The sequence below is a fragment of the Aedes albopictus genome, chromosome 3, assembly GCF_035046485.1.
Source record: "Aedes albopictus strain Foshan chromosome 3, AalbF5, whole genome shotgun sequence".
NCBI lineage: Eukaryota > Metazoa > Arthropoda > Insecta > Diptera > Culicidae > Aedes > Aedes albopictus.
Genome location: NC_085138.1, coordinates 299,425,334 through 299,440,010, shown reverse-complemented (window position 1 = coordinate 299,440,010; position 14,677 = coordinate 299,425,334). Strand labels below are relative to the sequence as shown.

Below are 14,677 nucleotides of genomic sequence, written 5' to 3'. Positions count from 1 at the left end.
TACATTTCCATGCGCACCGGCAACAGCATCCGAGTTTACGCCTGCATGTATACACAAAGACACCTGCCGCAAAATTTGGGCAAATCAGAGGTTCGTTTCCGTTTTTGACTGTTTCTCAATGATGCGGGCATTGCTTTTATAACTTTTTTAGTGTTTTGAAAAGCTTAAACCTTCAGCTTTCCATTTGTGGGTTCAGATTTTGAATTCGTGTTCGTTAACACTGCGAAATAACGCTGCATTTATCTGATTCATTTTTTTATTCAACCAGAGTATGCTGAGAATGGCTGGGTCCAATTCTCAGTCCATCTAGAATCATAAGGGAGAATCCATAAGTGGCATTGCATATTTTAACCATTTTTGTTTTGGCCCCTTGTAATACATTCTTTCATGGTTACACTGTCGAAGAGTCCCCTTTTCCCTCTTCAACAAACAGCTAGTAATCCTCGAAAGAATGCCGGGAGAATTATTTGGAAGAATCCAGAGTCAGAAAAAAATCCCGGGAGAAATCATAGACGGAAAATCGGGAGGAATCCCTCATGGAATTTCGGAAAAAAAAATCCTGAAGGAATCTCGCAAGAAGTCGCTGGAAGAACCCCGGCACGATTCCTGGAAGAAGGAACTCTAAAAGAATCCAGGACGAATCCCTGCAGAAATCCCTGAAGGAATAGGAGTATGATACAATGTTAAGATGAATCCTTGAGAGAAGTGAGGAAAAGTGAGGTTACGAGACGCCACTGCTCTAAATTAATCTCGGGAAGAATACCTGAAAGAACGCCAGATGGAGTCCCGGGTAGGTATATCAGAAAGAATCTCTGGAAAAGTCACTAAAGAGATCACCGGAAAATCATTGAAAGAATCCCTGTGTGGATCTCGCGAGGATTCTCTTAAGAAAACCTTGCTAAAAAATAATAATGAAGAAATCCGGGGATGAATCAATGAATAGCGAGAGAAAACCCAGGAAAAAATCTGAAGGAGCCCCTGGTGTAATTGGGATGAACCTGCCTCGGGATGAAACCCCCCATAATAAAGAGTTATTAGTCCAATCTTGAGAATAATCCAAAGTATCCTGGGAAAATTCCCTAAAGGAATCCCTAAAGGAAGCCCGGGATGCATCAGTGAGGAAATCTTAATGGAATTCTAGAATCCAAGAAGGAATTCTTGACAGAATCCTGAAGGAATCCTAGGAGAAATATCTCCATAAAGAAGACATTGGAATGATCAATAAAAAAATTCTAGCAAGAGTCTCGAACGGAATGGCGGTAAAAAAAAAATCCGAAAAAGAATATCGGGAGAAATAATTGAAAAAAAAAACCCTGTAGGAATCCAGGAAGGAATCCTTGTAGAAAACTCTGCCAAATTTCTGAAAAATGCCGGGAGGGATTTCCTAAGGGAATCCCGTGAAATCTTTGAAGGAATTCCTGGAAAAAATCCACAAGGATTCTCTAAAGAAAATCTCAAGAAAAAATAAACAATGTCAGAAGGAGTTCCGAAATAAAAGGAATCCCAGGAGAAATAATGTAGGGATGCTGGAAGGAATTCCGGAAGAAATCTCCAAAGAAATATCTGGAAGAATCCGTGAATCTTTTGAGAAATCCCTAAAGGAAACCTGGGAAAAATCCCGGGAGGTATCAATGAAGGAATCCTGGAAGTAAGGTAAAAGAAGAATACCGGAAATCGCTGGAAAAATCGGTGAAAGAATTCGGAAGGACGCGAAAAAAATCCCTAAAGGAAAACCGGAAGGAATCAATAAAAAAAAATCTCGGAAAATCTCCAGTAAAATTTCTAGGAATCCTGAAGGAATTCTAAAAGAAATTCCTAATGGAAACCCAAGAAAGATCAATTGAGAAATATGTTGCGAAGTACGCGTCCGAACCGGAAGATAATCACAGTAGTCTATATGTTACATAGAAAATAAATTTTGTTCATTCCTTCCTACACTGTCAAACCAAACGGTAGTTATACTTTCTACGGCAGTTTCCCATTAGGTTATGGGCCTTAGTTATTGAAGATCGATTGAAAAGTATTCCGAAGCTATATCAAGATGTCACATCGAGGAGAAGGAGATGTTCTGCAATATGTGCAACCCGCACGAACCGCGCAACCGGTGCAACATTTGTCAAACCTTCCATCAATTGAACGATTGGCTGGTCGCGATAATTGGACGACTTGGAGATTTGCGGTCGAAACTTTTTTGGAGCTTGAAGAAAGATCGTCGGGCTCGAGCGAAGATCATCCTCTTGTTGGACCCGATCAATTACGTTCATGTGAAGGAGGCCAAGTCTGCTAGGGAAGTCTGGGCGAAGCTGGAAGCGGCGTTTGAGGACAACGGGCTTACACGGCGAGTCGGACTCCTGAGGAAGCTGATAACGACGAACCTCGCACATTGTGATTCCATTGAAACGTACGTGACCCAGATCGTGTCAACAGCTCACCAACTCAGAGGCGTCGGATTTGAAATATCTGAAGAATGGGTCGGAACACTTCTCCTGGCTGGACTCCCCGATCAGTACCGACCGATGATAATGGCGATCGAGAATTCCGGGACGAAAATTACTGGTGACAGCATCAAAACCAAGCTTCTTCAAGAAATTAGTTCAAACCATGAGAAGTCAGCGTTTGTTGGAAGGAAGATTTTCCCGGGCAAGCAGAAGCAAGGTACGAAAACTGAAGCGAAGTATGCGGAGCCGCAGAAGGCAGGGAAAGGACCGAAGTGCAAGATTTGCCGCAAATTCGGGCACATCTCAAGACAATGTTCGATGAAGAAAAGCTCAGCGTTCTGTACGGTACTGGCAACCAATCAAGGCGGAGACAATGACCGATGGGTATTCGATTCTGGAGCGTCTGAACATTTTACGAAGAATCGTGAGCTGTTGCTGAATGCGAAAGAGGCAAGCGGTGCAGTAATTGCAGCTGATCAGGCTGTGATGGACATCGTAGCGGAAGGCGTCGTGAAGCTGAAAGCTGAATGTTGCCCAGATAGTCCTCCGATTGAAGTCAATAACGTCAAGTATATCCCTGGTATGTCAAACAACTTACTCTCCGTTAGCCAAATCGTTATGAGAGGACACAAGGTACTGTTCCACCGTGATGGTGTGGAGGTCATCGATCCTGCAAGAAACGTCATAGCAACCGGAGTTCACGACAAGGTCAGCGGTTTGTTCTGCCGTTCTACGCCCTATTGTCCCATGTTATATGGGAATCCCATATAACATGGGACAGTTATGCGTATAACGGCAGTGTTCTGGTTTGCTGAAAACGGAAAAGCTGCGGCATCGTCGTTGGCGTGTTACTCGAGTGATCTTAACACCTGGCATCGAAGGATGGGGCACCTAAACGTGAAAAGCTTAACGCAACTGAAGAACGGCCTGGCAAGTGGAATCAAGTTTATCGAATCAGGAACTGATAGCTGTGTCATCTGCGCTATGGGTAAGCAACATCGTTTTTTCTTTTCCCAAGCAAGGAAGCCGTGCCACTGATATCCTGGATGTGGTGCATTCGGACGTTTGCGGCCCTATGGAAGTGACATCACTCGGCGGTAGCAGATATTACGTTTCGTTCACGGACGACAAGACACGGAGAATTTCCATCTATTTCCTGGCGTCGAAGTCTGGAGAGGAAATCTTGCGTGCGTTCAATCAGTTCCATAGCATGGCGGAGCGTCAAACTGGACGAAAATTAAAAATCCTAAGGACGGACAACGGTAAGGAGTTTGTCAACAAAGCATTCGAGGATCGGTTGAAGGAACTTGGAATTCGACATCAAACGTCTACGGATTACACCCCGGAACAAAACGGATTGGCCGAGCGGGTAAACCGGACAATCGTTGAACGAGCCCGGTGTCTACTGTTCGAGGCGAAGCTACCAAAGGAGTTTTGGGCTGAAGCGGTGGCAGCTGCGACATTCCTTGTAAACCGTTCACCAACCAAGGGGCACAATCAAACACCGGAAGAAGCTTGGAGTGGCCGCAAACCAGATCTTTCCCACGTGCGTACCTTCGGATCGAAAGTGATGGCACACGTGCCGAAGCAGCTAAGGAAGAAATGGGATGCGAAATCACATGAAGCTATACTGGTGGGTTTCGAAGAAGAAACAAAGGCGTACAGGCTATACGATCCAACAACAAGAAGGATATTCAAAAGTCGTGATGTCATCCTAATTCAAGAACCAGTGTGTTTAAAATACCAACCAGTGCAGATCCAGATGAACCAGCAAACAAAGGTGCGTACGTTCGTTAGCCTGGATTTCGATTTGGCAGTTCCAGAGCCTGTTGTCGTCGAGGATGTTGGACCAAACGTGATAGAAGTTGCACCTAACAACGATGAAGACGTGGAGCCGGATGAAATAGATGATTCCAATCCGGAAGATGGTTCTGATGTATCGCAGTACTATTCCCAAGTTGAAGCTAGTGACGATGAAACATCCAGTGACTCATCATGTGATGTGACAATCACGGCGAATTCATCTCGTCAACAAACAAGTCCTCCCGAGCAGCAAGTGGCACGACGTAGTACGAGAGAATGTGTGTTACCGAGCAAGTTCGAGCAATTCGTTTTACCAAGGAAAGGTTTTCCACATCCAACTGGTCCATCAAAACAGCAGTCATCATCCAGTAGTAATTCCAATGCAGCTGAAGTGAGTCCTGTGCCTGAGAGCAGTGGTATTCGCCAGGGACTGAAGGTGAGTGTGAAGTCAAAAGATTCAACCGATCCACGTACACCGACTGAGGCGCTGCGAAGTCAAAATTCGAGCAAATGGAAGACAGCTATGGATGAAGAGTACCGAGCGTTGATGGAGAATGGTACTTGGGATATCGTGGAACTTCCCCCTGGCAAGAAGGCAATCGGCTGTAAATGGTTATTCAAGACGAAAACGGACGAAAAAGGCAATTACGTTCGTCACAAGGCACGCATCGTGGCACAAGGTTTCACGCAGAAATTTGGCACGGACGATGAGGTATTTGCCCCAGTAGCGAAACAAGTTACATTTCGAGCGTTACTCACGGTGGCCAGCCAACGGAACCTGACGTCTACGTGTCAAGACAGCTTACTTGAATGGCGAACTCGATGAAGAAATTTATATGCGACAGCCGGAAGGATACGTTGTTGAGGACGCAGACAGGGTATGCCGTTTAAGGAGGAGCCTATATTGATTAAAACAATCTGCACGTGTCTGGAATCAGAAGGTCGACTCGGTGTTCAAGACGATTGGATTTTGTCCATCTAAAGCGGATCCGTGTCTGTATCTGCGAAGCCGAAATGGAGTAACCGAGTATATCCTGATTTATGTGGATGATATGGTCATTGCTACGACAACCGAACGAGAATTCAAGAGAATATTTTCGGCATTGGAGAAGATTTTCGTCGTCAAAGATCTTGGAGATTTGCGTCATTTCTTGGGTATCGAGGTCGAGAGAACTGAGAACGGTTTCAAACTGAACCAAGAGGCGTACGTGCTGAAGCTAGCCAAGAGATTCCATATGGAGAAATCTAAACCATCGAAAATTCCCCTAGAGGTCGGCTAATTACAGCAGAAGGAGGAGAATCAACTGGAGAATAACCATCAGTACCTGAGCTTGATAGGTGGTCTCCTGTACATAGCCGTCCATACCAGACCTGACGTTTCGGTGAGTGTTTCTATTTTGGCCCAGAAATCAAGCTGCCCCACTCAACAAGACTGGACAGAGGCGAAACAAGTTTTGAGATACCTACGATCAACAAACGACTACAAACTGAATCTAGGATCGTCTGAAGCTGGATTGTCGATGCACGTTGATGCGGACTGGGCCGGAGATTGTCGTGACAGAAAATCGAATTCTGGTTACCTCGTGCACTTCGGCGGTGGAATAATATCCTGGGGATCAAGAAAGCAGACCTGCGTTTCGTTGAGCTCCACAGAAACAGAGTTCGTCGCCCTAGCTGAGGGTTGTCAAGAGCTCATATGGATCAAGAATCTCATAGAAGAAATGGGAGTAAAACTTCAATATCCGATAAAGGCTTGGATAAAGGTAAATGAAGATAATCAAAGTTGTATTAAGATGGTCGAGTTCAAAGTTGTATTTAAATGGTCGAGAAATATAATCAACCTGCAATACTGTCCAACGGAGGAAATGCTGGCAGATATACTTACGAAGCCGTTACAACGTATACGTCTGGAGAAGCTACGTAGCGGCCTAGGAGTAAAACCGGATTCGTTCGAGGAGGAGTGTTGCGAAGTAGGCGTCCGAACCGGAAGATAATCACAGTAGTCTATATGTTACATAGAAAATAAATTTTGTTCATTCCTTCCTATACTGTCAAACCAAACGGTAGTTATACTTTCTACGGCAGTTTTCCATTAAAATAAATGAAGGAATCCCTGGAAAAATGATGGTAAACATCACTTAGGGACTACCAAGAGAAACCCCTCCCTCTCAACCAGATTCGGATTTCCTTTATAGCGCTTTATTTGACGATAGCGATCGCTATCGATTCAAAACAAATCGATATCAATCGACATCGAAAATCTCTTACTGATTGGCCGGGCTGATAGAACCCTATGAGGAATTCCTGGATGAAGCCTTAGAAGAATACTTGAAGGGATCCCGAGTGGAATGCCGAGAGTAATTCCGGGATAAATGCTGGAACGAATCCCTACAAAACTGGAATTGCTGAATATTTTCATTTTATGGCTGTTATACCCTTAAACGGTTTTGGTAAGAAACGCCATCTTTGTATGTTTTCTCTAAATCGGAATATCAACTCAGTAAGAATCCCAAAATGGCCGCCACAATGGACGACTTCGACACCTACTCACGATTTCGAGCGCACAAATCTCTTCGTAAACAAAACCAGCGCAATTGATCTTACTATTTTAAGCTTATTACAAGTGAGCAAGAATAAAATAATAAAATGCACTGTTGTTTGAAACTTTCTTCTTGAGATTTGTGCGTCTGAAGTTCTGCTGCACTGTTGAAACTGGATTTCAAGACGTTTGTCCTTAATGCACAAATTGCGCTGGAATTTGAGAAAAACTTACTCGTCCTCGCGATGAGGAGATTACCGTAAACCGGGGTCAAATTGATCAGCGGTTCGAAATTGGTCATTTGGATACTTCTTTAAAATTCCATACTAAGGGTCGTAATGATTTCATACTTTTTACCTCATCTTCGTTCATAGATGTCTAAAGATGAGTGTAGACTTTTAGTTTTTCAGAAAAAAAAGTTAGTTTTGCTTTATTTTTTCAGGAATTTGCAATCCTATTACTCACTTAGCTGAAATCATTTCTTCTAAACAATCGATTGCCACTAGGACTTCCAGTAAATTTTCTGTTTTAACATTTTTGTGGGGGGTCTTGGTTGGAAAGTTATGTAGCTATTCGAAATATAAATAAGTTAAAAAAGGTCTTTTTTAGGAAAAAGTTATTTATCGTGATAGAAATAATTTATTTGAAATTATATTGCCTACCTTTAGGCGTTCAGGAAGAATTTTCAAAATTTAATTTTGCATTTTAAGTGTCAATTTATTTCATTAGTTGTAAGTGTTTTAAGGCGTTATTCGGGTTTAGAAGAGCAAATTGAGGCGGATTACGAAATTATCCTTTCTCACTTATTCTCAATTGTATGCTGAATAATTTCCCCTCAAAGTGGTTTAAATTTGTTGAACAAAATTCTGTCACATGGTTTCATAGAGCTCCACTGGGTAATGATTTTACAGAAATTCTTTTGGCAATATTTGAATTGCCGCTAATGCTATCCGCAAAAGTTATTTTATAGTGATCAATTTCTCTGCCACACAAGAGATCGATGTTGTTGCATTTTTAATAAACAGATCCAACGGTGCCCCAGTATCCCCTATGTGATGGAATATATTTACAAACTCCATCGTAGAAAGGAAACGCATATGCGAGCCATCGTAGCACCAACTAGTAAAGCAGCGACCTAGAGAGGACAAGCTAACAGACACAGAAGTGGGGAGGAGCGGATTACAGCAAGAGCACTTTTCTACGGACGCAATTTCGATTTTCTTTACCTACTTAGAGCTCTAACATTCGAGGGTGTTTGTGGACGCTTGATTGGCGTTACCTGTCGATGAGTGTTTCGATCGTTTTGATCCATCCTTTCTGCTTCTTCTAATCTGCACCGATGGCAGGATCAGTCGTAGCAATCCGGATGTCCCCTTTACCTCCTTTGCGATGATATTTTTTCATCCACTTGGTATCACTTGACCTTTGACCGGGTCAAAAAGTCAACCTCTGTCCGACAGTATATAGCACTTGTTCCGGATCACGGTGATGATTGAACCACAATTCGCAGTCTACAATTTGCGTGATTTCGTAAATGGCATGTCGATATATTTTCCTCCTACTACCACCGCACAGTCTACCACCGCTTCTCAGGTGACGGACGGCAGCTCCGCTTCCTCGCTCCTCGCTTCCTACAACTCAGGTGGATTGTCTCGTTTCACAACTTCAAACACCTCGCCATTCACCAACACACACCAGCTCTACGTCGAATCACTTCGTGGCTCTTTGAAGGCTTTTTATCCATTTTTTTCCTCTCTTATGTGACGTTGGAAAACACACTCTTATGCTAATTTTGCACCATTACTTTTCCAACGATAGAAATTACATTTCCGCAAGGCAAAACTGCAGGATAATGACGATGATCGGCAGAAAACCCCAAACCAGAAGCAAACACAAACTTAATCGAAAGAGAAAGCAAAATATGATGGATGAAAGGTGGATTTTTCACTGCTGCGAAAACGCAGATTTTTCTTTTACTCACTGCTGGTTACAATGCACAAAACACGGAAACGGCACTTGAATCCACCTGCGAAAGGACAAACACACTCGAACGCACGGGAATACACGTCGCGGATACCGTAATTCGAACGGAATTTCCGAAAAATTCCAAATTTTGCACAGAAATTTTCCTGATTCCTGCACTCGCTCTCAAAACACGGATGAATGCCAGGTTGGAACTTTCATCAGTCTGATGATTTTTCTCGCTGGCTTCAAAAAATGGCATCCCGCACGAGTGAATGCGCCGTTTGACAGCTCGGTGGTGGACGCGAGTGTTCATGACGGGGGGTCGCCAAATGAGCAAGGGGTTTCAAAATCGAGCAGTTCAGACCAATTGGGTTGTTTAGTGAATAAAATATTGCTATTTTCTTTGGCCCAATCGAAAGAGCTCATTTTCTTGAGTATAATGTGATTTTATTGCATTCCAATTCCTTTGTTTTGATGGTTAAATAAACAAACCAGTTTAAATTTTCGTGGGTAGAATGACAGTTCAATCGATAAAATGACAGTTCGCCCCGAATAAAAAAATTTCCCCATACAAATTTTAAATGCATTTTAAAAATAGTTCCCGGGCACCAGAAATGATGAAATTTTGGATTTCGACTAATTTTTGGACGAAGATTCCGATTATGGAATAATCTGGATACCCCTAAAGAACCCAATTGGGTTGTTTAAATCGCATTTTTGATTCCGTAACTTTAGGGTTCGTTCAAATATTACGTAAAGAGGGGGGAGGAAGGAGGTCTAGCGCTGTGTTACCGTAGACTAATTTCAAGACCTCGCTGTACCAAAGAAAACGATCAAATTTGGTGTGTCCCTTGGTGTGTCCAGTCCGGTACCAAGTCCGGTACCCAATAATTATTCATAACCGTGTAATTTTTCGTGTAAATTGCCTTTTGTGTAAATTATATTTAGCGTGTTACACTGATCTTACAGCTCTGACAGTAAAGGACTAAAAATAAATTAAGTAAAGTGGGCACCGAGGATTGTTCAAAATCTGCAAACTTGACTCCGGAAAAAAATCGCGACCATGACGCCGCTGGTGTTACGCTTCATATAAAATTTCAAAATTTTCCATACAAAATTTGTTACGTGGGGGAGGAAGGGAGGGGGTCTAAAATTGACAAATTTTGCGTAACGTAATATTTTAATTAACCCTTATTTTTCTTCAATTAATATTTATAATTAGATTTTATTACTAATTTGGAGAAAACTTTCCGTTTTACGGTAGAACGAAAAGCTACCGCAGCTGTCAGACTACTGATTTTCACTGAGGTATCATCCACAGACAAACAGACGTAACACTTGCGAAATTTCCATCGACCACGCTTTTAACGATCATTTTAAATTTTCATAGTCGTGGCTTTCACAACCAGAGGCGCGCGCATCGTTTTTCTATGCGTTTGACGTTTCACACTAGCGCCTTCTGTTGACGATATGGCACAACACAGTGATTCGTGCAACTTTTCCACCAGATGATGGTAGTGTGAACTGGGCGATGGATTTTCATGAAAATCGTTCAAGGTGTTACGTCTGTTTGTCTGTGTATCATCGATCTACCTTAGTGAGCCCTAGCGATGCCTTGGATAGCCTTGGATACGACGCCGATGATCATTGTTTGTTGTTGGTTTTTAGTTCAATTCACCTTGCAAGCATGCTTTGATCTCGGCTTTGATTTGGTCTTCAGTTTCAATGATAGGATGATTTTCAAGCCTGCGGTAGGACTTTGACAGCTGCGGTAGAACTCGGCGGCTACCGCAGAGTAGAAATTTTTCTAAAAATCCGCAATACTCAAGAATTACAATGCCTTCTGCACAGACAAACAAACGTATCACTTGGAACAAAGTGCGATTATAATCATCGTCACAAAAGTATAATCGACCAATGCTATTTATGCGTTGTTTCGCAAACCCACTCAGTAGATGGCGGTAGTGAGCAAACGTCAACCAGGAGCAAAAACGATGCGAGCGCCATGAGCGAGATATTTTCGTTCTACAGAATATTTGAATAGTCCGTTAAAAAGGGAAACGACGGGAAGTGGGTAAAGTGAGACGTCTGTTTGTCTGTGCCTTCTGTATATGAGCCATTTTACGAGACGTTTCGGATCAGCTGATCGCTCATTTCATGAATGAAAATTTGACAGGAGGTTGCGCCCAAGCCCGTGAGTGTTAACATTGTGCCTTGCATGATAAATCCGCGAAACGCGTTTGACTTCTTCTTTTCCATCAAGTTGCCAAAATATGCCCGCACCACTATGAGCGACCTGATGGTCACAAACTCTGCATGCGGCGCTCATATCAAATCCACATGAGGCTGCGGCGATATGGCCGCGAGGAGAAGCACGCGATACAGACGCAATGTGGAAATGGAAAAATTGAAGCTGCATCCTCCTGCAGCATCACTTAACAACATCCCGATTATTAAATACAAAGCCGACGAGGTGATGCGTATGCGTATAGTGAAGCAATGTCGTGATAAATATTATTACGATTTCTGGCCACTTGAGATGCCATTGTGCTAACTTTTGTTTTGATATGAACGACCTGAAGGCTGCTGCAATGCTGCTGGGTGGGTGACAGTATCTGTTCGATTTTGACATTGCGTCTGTATCGCGGGAATCTCCTAGCGGCCATATCGCCACCGCCTAATGTGGATTTATTATAAGCGCCGCAATATCAATATCATCACTGTTGTCGTTTCGTAAAATAGACAATTGTCGTCGTGGTTGTAAACCCGATGTTTCCCCACACCCGACAATCGAATTTTCTCAAAATCCATACGTGAAACCTTACGTCGGACGTAGTGCGCTGGACAGCGGACCTGGCCCTCTATCCAGCGCACTGTGCCCGACGTACGTCCGACACACAGTTTAGAAGATACATCGATTTTCGCGTGTCAAAAATTCCGATTTTCATCTGCACGAACAATATGTATATGTAGATTGTTTCTGCTCTTTGGATGCGGATCCCAACACGCTTATCTGAAACTACCCATCGGTTGGGTCGATTTTACCCGAATCTCTAAAGAATCCAATTGGGTTTTTAAATTTAAAAAAAAGTATTCATTTTTTATTTTATGCGAAAGAACACCTTTTTCTGAGCCACTACTATGATTTTTTCAAATTTTTAGAACATTATTTTGATACCTAAAATCAATTTCAAAGAGATTTTTCAAAATTACCTTTTGACAGCTAGGCAACTGTTTGACAGCTCCGCTCAGTACAAAATGCAACGAGGGGTGATTCGACAAATCGCTCTCATACAAACTTCAAATTGATTTTTAAATACACTAAAGATAATTTCCGTACACTAAATTCTGTTTTTACGCGATGGATGCGTTCGCGCAAAAAAGATCGTGTAAAAAAAGTTCGCGTAACTTCGAGAATTTAATATTTTGTGTTTTCATTTGTTATCGAATTTGTAATGAAATAAAACACAAGAACTTAATAGTTCATATAGCTTTTAATAACATCTTTTGTAAATCTAGTGTTGCTGCCGATGCTGGTCTAATATGTACGCGTAGGACAGTTCCCGAAATCCCCTTGCGGGGGGCACTAAAATGAGTCCGTTCACCGGAGGTTGAGTTCATTCGGTTCGCCGGAAATCTTCGAATGGTAAAGGTGATGATCCGTCGGCTTCTAATGGACTGCATTGCAGCGATGCTCCAGGAAATGGATTGCGGTTTCCCTATTAAGATTCTATTCGGAGCAATCCGCTGCTGGCTCTAGGCGACGACCCAGAAAGTAATTGCGGGGGTTAACGGTAGCAAGAAGCACAAAGAATAGCTGAATCGGCTGTGTCCAATGCTTTGAAGTAGGTGTTGTTAGTTTCTGCCGGTTGCTGCTGGAGGTGTTCCGAAGTTTTCCTGTAAACACGCAAAACTTATATTGGAAATTAAAATCTTTTATTATATACATTCTTGGGGTTATGCACTATCAGCCTTTGAATGTTTCTTTATCTCACTATCCAGTCCGCAGAAGATCAGGCGGGAAAGTACGACCGTTTCAAATCGTTGTTATGTGTGAACTATTATGATTTTTAACTATAACAAACACTCTTATAATTTGTATGTTCGAACAAACATAAATGTGAAAGGGATCGACATACCATTTATGCACAGACAAACAGACGTATCACTTGGAACAAATTGCGATAAAAAACATCGTCACGAAAACATAATCGCCCAATACAAACCACTCAGTAGTTGGCAGCAGTGAGCAAACTCAAACTGGAGCAAAAACAATGCGAGCGCCGTGACCGAGCGATTTGCGAATTATTCTCAATTTAGTTGAAAATCGGAGTTTTTGACTAGCGCAGTTGGAATTTTCTCCAAATCCATGCGTCGGACCTAACTTCGGAAGTGGTGCGCTGTACAGTAAACCTGGTCCGCTATACAGCGCACCACTTCCGAAGTTAGGTCCGACGCACGGATTTGGAGAAAAATCCAACTTCGCTAGTCGAAAATTCCGTGATTCAACTGCACGGACAATACAAAATATTTGAACTAACCGTTAAAAAGGGTAACGATGAGAAGTGAGTAGAGTAAGACGTCTGTTTGTCTGTGATTTATGCTTACACTAATAAAAATACCCTGATAAAAATTTCCAATAAAATCACCATAAACTACCATTGAATAATGATAAATTTGACTATTCAACAACAAATTATATTGTGTACGTATTTTCCTGCTGAAAATGGTGTATTGGAACTACAATACGTGTACAATAAAATCAATGGCACTAGAGATTTCAATAATAAAAACACCATAAGTTGAATGGTAGTTGACTTGATTTTTTTCCAGAAAATTTGGATTTTTTTATGGCAAAGATCTGTTTTCAAATTTTCTGTGGGAGTGAGCAGTAGGCGAGATTCGTGCAAAGGCTCATTGCAATGGAATATATAAGAAAATGTTATACATTTTTGCCATTTCGTTTTCCTAATAAAGCTCATATGAGTGCGTTATATGGAATATAACATACGATAAATAAAAAGTATAAGTTTAAACTTATGAATGCCATTCGCTCTTTGTAATAATTTGTATTAGAATTTCCTAATTATTTGTATGCATCATACCTAATAAAATCTATTATTTTATATTTTGTTTGAAATTCCTAATATTTTACTTTTTTTTCTTATTTTTACTAAAACATTAATGTTTTGTTTACGATTCGTACATAATTTATTTATTCATTTGATTAATATCAACAAAGCCTCGATCAAAACAGTCACAAAATTACAAATGCTAGCCAGAATCGCTGTTCCGGCAACGGATTTCGGCGCCTTTTGCCAGCCGGTACAGATAAGCAACCAGAATGTCCCCTCTGGCAGAAAACAAGCGGGTGGCAGTGCCTCAGTCTTAGGGCAGCGGATCAACAGGGATTCTCGTTCCGACAATGGGTGATGCAGCCTTCTGTGAGTCAAGGAGAAACAGTGCCAGTCGGAACCTCCGCTCCGGCAGCAAAGAAGCTCTTAGTTTGCCGGAGTATCGAGGAGAAACGGAGCCAGCTGGCATCTCCATTCCGGCAGCGGGTGGCGCCGCCCTTTGCCAGTTGGATCGCCGAGCAGTAGCGAAGCCAGCCGGAATCTCCCCTCTAGCTCCGACCAAGCGAGTGGCTCCGCCGTCTGCCTGCCACAGTGTTGAGGTACTTGGAGGAAATCTCTTTACATTCTGGCCTTGGTTGGTTCTGTTTAAAATAAATAATGAATAAGCTATTGGCACAAAAAATAAACAAGTAAAACACCTACCGTGATCTTCGAGCGCTGTTCCGCCGGTTTACAAAACTCCTTTTTAATTGTTGGCGGCGAGATACAGCGCGCCACAATGGCCTACGTTGAATAAAATTTGGCGCCGTTTTTGCTTCTGTCTTTCAAAACAAAGCCTTAGAGAATTTATTAGCTTA

General features: G+C 42.2%; 1 protein-coding gene across 5 annotated transcripts in view; it reads right to left on the bottom strand.

Annotated features, from left to right (window-relative positions):
- LOC109405247 (uncharacterized) overlaps positions 1-9,002 on the bottom strand; it is a 49,841-nt gene extending 40,839 nt beyond the window's left edge. For 2 of the 5 annotated variants that reach the window (XM_062842231.1, XM_062842233.1), the window contains exons 1-2: positions 8,762-9,001; positions 8,060-8,677 (exon numbers count right to left, since the gene is read on the bottom strand). In XM_062842231.1, coding sequence (XP_062698215.1) covers positions 8,060-8,092 — 33 coding nt within the window. In that variant the 5' untranslated portion in view covers positions 8,093-8,677; positions 8,762-9,001. Of the gene's footprint in view, positions 1-8,059; positions 8,678-8,761 lie in introns of all 5 variants that reach the window. The other 3 variants (XM_019678279.3, XM_062842234.1, XM_062842232.1) reach the window with 3 other exon arrangements.
- Positions 9,003-14,677: the final 5,675 nt, after the last annotated feature.